The following is a 10244-nucleotide window of genomic DNA, read 5'->3' as shown; positions in this document are numbered from 1 at the left end:
CGGGTGGTGAGGGACCGCAGATCGGCGGCTCGGGGCCTGCGGGGCCCTCTCTTCCCGACGCGACGCGTCTCACCCCAGGACGAAAAAACAAAAAAACAAAAAAAGGCAAAACCCTGCGCAGCGGCTCCGGGCGCGGTGAGCTCCTCCTCCCCCGGAAGACCCGCCCCCGCCCCGCCCCCGCGGTGGCTCGCGCGCCGCCCCCGGGGCCGAGCGCCGGGCGATGACGGACGCGCGGCCGTATGCGGCCGAGCAGCGCGGGTCCCGGGAGCGCGGCGGCGGCGGCGGCGGCGCGGGGGCGGCGGGCGGCATGAGCGGGGCGGAGGGCGCGGGCCGGGCGCTAGCCGCGCTGCTGCTGGCCGCGTCCGTGCTGAGCGCCGCGCTGCTGGCCCCCGGCGGCTCCCCGACGCCAGGTAAGTGCGCCCTCCGGCCGGGCCCGCGGGGCGGCGACTGTCCCCTCCCCGGGGCGGCGCGCGGCACAGCTCGGGAGGAGCAGCGCCCGGAACTCGCGTGTCTTTTCCGCTGCGCTGTCGTGGCGGGGCCGGAGCTCGTGCACGGAGGCCGACCCGCGGGAGGACGCAGGAGGGCGGGAGCGGCGCTCCTCGGGCTTCATGGAGTGCCTTTGACCCGGAGACCTGTCGCCCCCGAATGCAAAGCTGATCGGAGCCGGGCAGGCGCGCCCCGCTCCGTCCGCCGCACGGAGGGGTTGCGGGGGACCCGCCGGAGCCGCGGCCCGAGCGCGCAGCCCCGTGCGCGGCGGGACGGAGAGGCCGGGTCGGCTGCGCTGGGCTCCGGGGTCACCGCGGCCCGGGCCGGGGGCGCAGCGGGAGCGCGCGGGAGGCGGCGGGCGCGGGAGCTGGCGGCCGAGGCGCGGGGTCGGATCTCGAGCGAGCCTCCCCGGCTCGCTGGGCGGTTCCGCTTCCATGGTGACGGGCGGAGCGCCGGGGCCGCGGTCTGCAGGGGGGCCCCGGGCGACGTCGGCTGCCCGTGAGGGCTCGGCGGGGGTGGTGCTCATGCCCGGGCGGGAGGAGAGGAGAGCTGAACCTCGGCTCAGCGAGCGTTTCCCCAGCTTGCCTGGTCTCCGAGCTCGCCAGGGAAGTGGAAAAAAAAGTCAAATTCCAGGGCCTCCCGCTAGACCCCCTTGGACGAGGACCCAGGGCCCTAGAAGATCTCAGTCCCAAGCCCCTCCCCGGGGGATGCTGTGGTCGGAGGTGGTGGGATCAGCTAAGGGCAGCAAACCCGGTTCTGTCAGTGTTGGGGAAGATCTCCTTATCACCTGCGTAGCTGGGTGCCACTTGCCTCTGCTCCCTTCATCCCATCACCTTTGTATCAGAACGCGGGGGGTTTGGTGTCAGCGTGTGTGGTTCAAACTGCCCCTCCTCCTCAATCAAAATGTTGTAGGGAGAAGACAAAATCAATTTTGGAAAAGCATCTTAGCTGATTACGTTTAATACAGTGTCTCCCCCGCCCCCGAGCTCAGTCTCATCACTCCCTCCCTTTTATAATCGAGGAACAGACCTCAAGAGGTTACATAATCTGCCCTGTCACAACTTGTCAGGGACAGATCCCGTACAACGCTCTATTTTTGTGCTTTAGCATCAGTTAATAATGGTAATTATTGTAGGAAAAAGGTAAGTTTCTAAGCAGTGATTCTGTGTAGTGAGGGAGAGTGTACTGGTAGCGTTCTGAAGCCATCCACTCCAGAACCTTCACAGAGCAGTGTTGCCAGGTCAGCCAGGCTTTTAGTGCCACCTGGAGGCCAACTTTGGGCGGGACAGATTCCTACTAAGAACTCCACCTTTATATGATTTGTGGACTCAAGTTTACTTGAAAAGAAAAAAAAAATTAAGTAGACTATGTCTTTAAAAATATGCTCAGAAAAGATACGAGCAGGGAGCTAGAACCAGAAATTAAATATTTGGAAATGAAGTAAAAGCCTACTATGCGAGCAGTACAGTTACTTGGGCACTATTGAAACGTGACTTTGGTTTATTTCCTCATCAAGACATTGTAGACAGGAAGAGGGAATTGTCTGTTGTATGCAATGCTCCTTGAGGCTGCCCTGGTATTTCTTTTTTTTTTTTTTTTTGCGGTACGTGGGCCTCTCAGTGCTGTGGCCTCTCCCGCTGCGGAGCACAGGCCCCGGACGCGCAGGCCCAGCGGCCACGGCTCACGGGCCCAGCCGCTCCGCGGCACGTGGGATCCCCCCGGACCGGGGCACGAACCGGGTTCCCCTGCATCGGCAGGCGGACTCGCAACCACTGCGCCACCAGGGAAGCCCTCTTTTTTTTTATATATATATTTATTTGGTTGCGCTGGGCGAGTTGCGGCAGGCGGGCTCCTTAGTTGTGGCATGCAACGTCTTAGTTGCAGTATGCATGTGGGATCTAGTTCCCTGACCAGGGATCGAACCCCAGGCCCCCTGCATTGGGAGCGTGGAGTCTTAACCACTGCGCCACGAGGGAAGTTCCTGCCCTGGTATTTGTAAGTTCAGCTGTTGGCAGCTTTTTCTAGAAACTGAGCATCAGTTTCAATTTCGGCGTCCTATTGGATGGCTTAGGAATTTCGTCCTTTGTGTGTGTGTGTGTGTGTGTGTGTGTGTGTGTGTGAGTGAGTGATACAGACTCCAGACTCATTGGGTTTTAAAAAAATTTATTGTATTGAACTATAGCTGATTTATAATGTGTTAATTTCTGCTGTATGGTAAAATGATTCAGTTATACGTATATATACGTTCTTTTTCATATTCTTTTCCATTGTGGTTTATCACAGGATACTGAATATAGTTCCCTGTGCTCTATAGTAGGACCTTGTTGCTTATCCATTCTATATATAATAGTTTGCATCTGCTAATCCCACAGACTCATTGGTTTTTTTAAAAAAATGCTCAAATAATGCAAAAAGGTACAAAAGTGTCAGAATCCCCTGGCCTTACACTCACAGTGTCTGTTGCTGTTGTTTTGGGGAGGATAATAAGTGTTGATGAGGGTGTGGAGAAAAGGGAACCCTCCTACACTGTTGGTGGGGATGTAAATTGGTACAGCCACTACGGAGAACAGTTTGGAGGTTCCTCAAAAAACTAAAAATAGAACTGCCATATGATCCAGCAATGCCACTCCTGGGTATATAACTGAAGAAAATGAAAACATTAATTCAAAAAGATACGTGCACCCAATGTTCATAGCAGCACTGTTTACAATAGCCAAGATATGGAAGCAACCTAAGTGTCCATCAGCAGATGAATGGATAAAGATGTGGTACATATATACAATGGACTATTACTCAGCCATAAAAAAGAATGAAATAATGCCATTTGCAGCAACATGGATGGAACTCGAGGGTATTATGCTAAGTGAAATAAGTCAGAGAAAGGCAAATACTGTATGGTTTAATTTATATGTGGAATCTAAAAATAAAATGAATGAATATAACAAAACAGAAATAGACTCACAGATATAGAAAACAAACTAGTGGTTATCAGTGGGGAAAGGAAAGGGGGAGGGGCAAGAATGAAGGTAGAGGATTAAGAGATACAAACTACTATGTATAAAATAAATAAACTACAAGGATATATTGTATAGCATGAGGAATATGGCCAATATTTTATAGTAACTTTAAATGGAGTACAATCTGTAAAAATTTTGAATCACTATGTAGTACACCTGAAACTAATATATTGTAAATCAGCTATACCTCAATTTAAAAAATACAAAAAATAAATCATACTGGTTGGGCAGAGATTCTGATTTAATAGGTCTGGGGTGGAGCCAGGGCACTGGTATTTTTTTGTTTTGTTTTTAAATTATTTATTTATTATTTATTTGTTTATGTTATTATTTAATTAATTTATTTATATTTTGTTTTTGGCCACGTTGGGTCTTTGTTGCTGCATGTGGGCTTTCTCTAGTTGCAGCGAGCGGGGGCTACTCTTCATTGCAATGTGCGGGCTTCTCATCCTGGTGGCTTCTCTCGTTGCAGAGCACGGGCTCTAGGCACATGGGCTTCAGTAGCTGTGGCATGTGGGCTCAGTAGTTGTGGCTCCCGGGCTCTAGAGCACAGGCTCAGCAGTTGTGGCACACGGGCTTACTTGCTCCACGGCATGTGGGATCTTCCTGGACCAGGGCTCGAACCCATGTCCCCTGCATTGGCAGGCGGATTCTTAACCACTGCACCACCAGGGAAGTCTGGTTTTGTGGTTTTTTTTAGCTTGCCAGGTAATTCTGATGTTCAGCTAGCATTAACCCTTCATACAACCTTATATAAAATAATATTGACAGTTAAGAGCTTTCAAAGTCTGAAATTCACATGGAAAAATTAAGCATGAAACAAGAACCATATTCCACCCACCACTGAAGACTCATAGAAGTATGAATAAAAACAGTAGTTACTACAGCTCCGAAGGGGTGATGCTGTATAGAACACTTACGGAGGAAAAGGTCAACAGCTAGTGACTATAAATTTGCAAATGGAGGCTCTCAAACCTGAACAAGGGAAGTGAAAAAGAGAAATACTTGAAAACATTATGACAAGTATGACAAAGGATTTAATATCACAGCGGCTAAGTGGTTAAATAAACATTCCAATAATTCACAGGAAAGGAAAGTACTGATAGTCAACATTTGGAAAACATGTTCAAACTTGCTAATTGTTAGCTCAGAACTAAAATAATAAGGAAATTATATTTTCTATACATCAGGCTAAAAAGCAAGGGAAAAAATTAAACTGGCCCAGCTGCTAGGGAACAGATCTGCTTAGTCTCAGGAGACTGGGAGCATAGAGGTTAGGTGCTGGCCAGACTGGTGGTCAGTCTGGTGGGTGACCTCTCCAGGCCTCCCATACCTCATCCGGAGGTTGGAGACACCAGCAGCTGTTTCACGAGGCTGTCGGGACCTGGAGCACAGTAAGTGTGTCATTTTTGGTGTGTCCTGGGAGCCAATGAACACCACAGTTGTCTTTATAAACCGGCACAGCTAAATTGGGAGAGGAATTTGGCTAAACATATCAAAAACTATTTAGAAAGCTATTTTTGGTTGAAAATTTCACTCCTGGAAGTTCATTCTTAAGGAACTATGTTGAAAGAAGAGCATGTTGATTTTCAGATGTCTATAGCGCCATTTTTATATAGGATATAGCATCATTTCTTATAATTGGAAAAAAGGGGAATGGGGGGAAATTGGAAATAAGGTTAAATGAAAAGAGAAGAAACAACTTTTCAAAATATTTAACCACATGTTCCTGATTCTGACGAAGCCTCTGTTGTCCCCTGCATTGGTTGGATTTGGCCCAGATCATTATAATCATCATCTGTTGAACATTTATTTTGTTTGAGGTTCTATGTCAAGCACTTTGCTTGTGTTATCAATTTTAGCCTCCCCAGCAATCCTATGAAGCACACACTGTTATGACCCCTAATTTATTGATGAGGACGCTGAGGCAGGGTGGGGTCCAGATTCAAGTTGGCCCAACGTGGAGTCCACACACTTAACCCACCATGTTATTACTCCTGGTCTCAAACGCTGCTTCTGCTGGCCGCTCGCCATAGGGCGACCAAAGAACAGAAAAAGTGATTGATAAAGCTTTGTTTAGCCTGGAGGGGAAAAAAAGCTTCAGTAGATTATTAAAAGTTATATACTCTGTGTTTTGTCTTCACTGAGAGCTAAATAAGGGTAAATTAGGATAAACGCTAAAAGTGAGGGATTTAGGCTGGCTGCAGTGAAGAATTTTCTGAATTAACCAGGTGAGGTACTGGGGAGCCCTGAATTAAGCTTTCATATTACCAAATAAAAGAGGCTAGATTATTACCTTTCTGGTTGTGTTATTAAATAGTTTCCCTTAACCCTTACACTGTTGGTGGGAATGTAAATTGTTAAAACCACTGTGGAGAACAGTATGGAGGTCCCTTAAAAAACTAAAAATAGAGCTACCATATGATCCAGCAAACCCACTCCTGGGCATATATCTGGAAAAAACCATAATTTGAAAAGACACATGCACCCCAGTGTTCATTGCAGCACTATTTACAATAGCCAGGACATGGAAGCAACCTAAATGTCCATCAACAGAGGAATGGATAAAGAAGATGTAGTATATATATATACAGTGGAGTATTACTCAGTCATAAAAAAGAATGAAATAATGCCATTTGCATCAACATGGATGCAGCTAGAGATTATCATACTAAGTGAAGTAAGTCAGACAAAGACAAATATCATATGATATCACTTATATGTGTAATCTAAAAATAAATGATACAAATGAACTTATTTACAAAACAGAAATAGACTCACAAACTTTGAAAACAAACTTATGGTTACCAAAGGGGAAATGTGTGGGGCGAGGAATAAATTAGGAGTTTGGGATTAACATATACACACTACTATATATATGTATATATAACAGATAATTAACAAGGCCCTACTGTATAGCACGGGGGACTTAGTATTCTGTAATAAGCTAAATGGGAAAAGAATCTGGAAAAGAATGGATATATGGGGACTTCCCTAGTGGCCTAGTGGATAAGACTCTGTGCTCCCAATGCAGGGGGCCTGGGTTCGATCCCTGGTCAGGGAACTAGATCCCACATGCATGCCGCAACTTAAGAGTTCACATGCCACAACTAAGGAGCCCGTGTGCCGCAACTAAGGAGCTGGCGAGCTGCAACTAAGGAGCCCTGGAGCCGCAATGAAGGAGACTGCCTGCCAAAACTAAGACCCGGTGCAACCAAATTAATTAATTTAAAAAAAAGAATAGATATATGTATATGTATAATGGAATCACTTTGCTCTACACCGGAAACTAACACAACATTGTAAATCAACTATACTCCAATATAAAATAAAAAATTAAATTAAAGAAAGTTTTCCTTTTTTTCTTTTGCCTAGAAGCTAGATGGTAATTTCTCTTTCATATAACAGATATAAATGGCCCAGCTGATCTGGATGAAACACTTTGCTTTAACTTTAGCCAATAATAGTTCACTGTTTTCCTACCAAATCGGCAGACTGAAAGGTAGAAGATGCATCATTCTTATGGTACCCTAAGAGCATCTGGTAAAGTGATGAGCTCTAAGCCCAGGGAATATAGAGCAGTGGCTCTTTCTGCCCTTCAGACTTACCCTCTCTCCTTCCCTGCCTCACATCTGCCATGGAAACCAGGAGATGCAGAACTCCAAACAAAAGTGACATCAGGGGTTTCCCTGGTGGCGCAGTGGTTGAGAGTCCGCCTGCCGATGCAGGGGATATGGGCTCGTGCCCTGGTCCGGGAAGATCCCACATGCCACGGAGCGGCTGGGCCCGTGAGCCATAACAGTGAGAGGCCCGCGTACCGCAAAAAAAAAAAAAAAAAAAAAAAAGTGACATCAGGCAGAGCTTCTCGGACTGTAAAGGGCGTGCAGATCCCCCAGGAACACTGCTGCTTTGCGCGTCCTGACTCCCTAGTCTGGGGTCCTGCAGGTCTTAAGAGCTGCCCATCCCAGCTCAGAGCTGAGTGATGTGGGCCAGGAAAGTTGGAGCTTCGGAATCACGCAGATTGGGTTCAATGATTTTTCAGTGATTTCACTGAAAAACTCTGTGACCGTGGGCAGTTATGTAATTTTTGTGAACCTTAATTTCTTCATCCATAGGATGGAGAAAATACCTAGCTCATGAGGTTGTCATATTATCAAATAGAAGTTGCATGGAAACAACTAAACTTGGTGCCCCTCACACCTTAGTACTGGTGATTGTAAGATGCAAGTGGTGTTGATTGAATCCTCGTTTGTAGCAGAGGCATGTGTGTGGAAGGGAACTGGGTGCGTGTGTGCATGTGCACATCCGTGTGGACACGGCATGAGGGACGAGAGACCCCAGGCATTTGAGAAGCGCTCCTGGGAAGCCACTTTCCACTCTGATGCACTTTGTCTCTGACACATCTTTCAGGTGCCTTTTTTTTCTTTTTTTTTTTTTTTTTTTTTCTAATTCTTGCCAGACTTAGAAAAAAAAAGGCGCTTGGAGCTGAAGATGGACCAGGCTTTGCTGCTCATCCATAATGAACTGCCTGGGACAAACTTGACGGTCTACTGGAATTTCGATCGCTGTTATCATGTAGGTGCCGCGTGCTTGCTCACAGTTGTGTTTGCTTTGGGGCTAGTTTGATATGGCCCCAGTGCTGTCAGACCTGAAGCCCTTCACATGTTAGCCTCAGCTTTACAGGTGAGGAAACAAACAGGCTAGACAAAGACTCAAGAAGAAATCCCATCACGGAGGCTGCCTAGCAATGGGCAGCCTCATTTTTTTATCTTTTCCCTGCCCATCTGTTTCAAACCAGTTTCTGTGATGAGCAAAATTGATAGACATGGTTTTTTTTTGTTTTTCGGTTTTTTTTAATGTGACAAGCATTCTTTCATTCCACAATAAGAACATAAACCAGATCCGGGCCACTTGCTCATTTCTGCCACCTCTTATAGCCTGTACCCTCAGAGCCATTAATCAAGGGGCCTAGAGTGTGACAGGGCAGCCACACTCCTGGTTTTCCAGTTGCAGAGGGGTGATGCACTAGGATGGGGTCTCAGCAGGATATTCACACTCCCTTTTGGAGTCCATTCAGTTTGATCCCTTATGAAGCCTGAAGCGATAGACGTGTTTTGACTCCTCTGCCCACTGCATAACCCTCCTGCTGGACTGGAGAAGGAAGGAGTGAGACACCGGCGGGGCAGGGCGGGGCGGTGAGGGCCATGGGAGGCGTACGCTGAGGCCCTTCTGACGATAAAGGATTTTACCTGAAGGTGTTGCTTCTGTGCTAGACCTTGTTGCTTTTTAAGGACAGGGCTCTTCTTCCATGTAAAATGAAATAGTCTTTACTTCCAAATTAAGAGCTTCAATGTACCACCTTCAGAGGAGGAATTTTAATGGATAGTGACCTGTTTAGTGTAAATAGCTTTTTAAAAAAGAAAACAAATTTTAAAAGTCCGCAGTGTGGGTATCAGCTAGAAGATGATGGAGCCATACATGACACCTTCTGTAAAGTTAAGTGAAACACAGAACATTGGTAATATTAAAAAGGTAGGTCAAGACCAAGAAAAGGCTTATCACAGAGGGACCTAAAAGGACCTTACATTAAATAGAAAAAATCGATAACTTCAAAAATATCTGTAATGTATTTAACAAAACATCAATCACATGTTGTCAAACGAGACTAAACACAAACGGCAGAGATTATACTTCCTGCAATTTCATATCTCTGCATAATAAAAACAAACTAATAGGAGAGAGAATACAGATGTAAATGTCATAGAAAAATCTTTGACCTGGCCAAAGCAATTCTTATGAAAATTTGTGTCTAAATGTTTCTAACAATAAAGATGATGTTAATACAAGTTGCAGCGGCTGTTTACTGAGGGCCTACTCTGTGTTTTAGATACGTTATAGCTCATTTAATCCTCACAGCAATCCAGGAAATACCTGCATTCTGCAGATTGTGATGCTGAGATTAAGAGCAGGAAAGTGACTTTATCCTGGGTCCCCCTGCTGTCACATGGCAGCACTGGGGTCCTCACCTCTCGCTCTAGCTTCAGAGTGTGTCCGCTTTCCTTTCCGGATCCTGCTTTATGTTAATCAGGAAGAAAAGGGGAAATGAAAAGCTACTGAGTAAGGATCTCAAGGTTTTGGAAAGCAGTGTCATCATCCAAACAAGAAAAAAAGGAAGCAATAAAAACAGTAACTATGGAAACTTCAAAATGAGAAAAAAAATGTGAATAAGAATGAGCCAAGAGATGGTTTTCTAAAATAAAAGTCACACATACTCTGTAATGGCCTATATGGGAAAAGAATCTAAAAAAAGAAAAAGAGTGGATATATGTATACTTATAACTGATTCACTTTGCTGTACACCTGAAACTAACACAGCATTGTAAATCAACAATACTCCTAAAAATTTTAAAAATTAAAAAAGAATAAAAGTCACACAATTGATAAATTATTGATACATTTAAGGGAACAGTGGAAATTAATAAAATTAGAAATTATATGTCAACAGAAATTAAAATAATTATGGTCCAGTGAACAGTTAAGACTGATCAATTTAAAGTATAAAAATTGATTTCCTTCAAAAAATATAATATGGGGCTTCCCTGGTGGCGCAGTGGTTGAGAGTCCGCCTGCCGATGCAGGGGATACAGGTTCGTGCCCCCGTCCGGGAGGATCCCACATGCCGCAGAGCGGCTGGGCCCGTGAGCCATGGCCGTTGAGCCTGTGCGTCCGGGGCCTGGGCTC

General features: G+C 46.0%; 1 protein-coding gene across 1 annotated transcript in view; it reads left to right on the top strand.

Annotated features, from left to right (window-relative positions):
• The first annotated feature begins 220 nt into the window (after nucleotides 1–220).
• The window catches only part of HGSNAT (heparan-alpha-glucosaminide N-acetyltransferase), a 44260-nt gene continuing 34236 nt past the window's right edge, over nucleotides 221–10244 (top strand). The window contains exons 1-2 of the mRNA XM_024131530.3: nucleotides 221–410; nucleotides 7963–8078. Of these exons, the coding sequence (XP_023987298.2) occupies nucleotides 221–410; nucleotides 7963–8078 (306 nt within the window). The remainder of the gene's footprint in view (nucleotides 411–7962; nucleotides 8079–10244) is intronic.

The sequence above is a fragment of the Physeter macrocephalus genome, chromosome 20, assembly GCF_002837175.3.
Source record: "Physeter macrocephalus isolate SW-GA chromosome 20, ASM283717v5, whole genome shotgun sequence".
Lineage (NCBI taxonomy): Eukaryota > Metazoa > Chordata > Mammalia > Artiodactyla > Physeteridae > Physeter > Physeter macrocephalus.
This window is presented reverse-complemented; position numbering and strand designations above follow the sequence as displayed.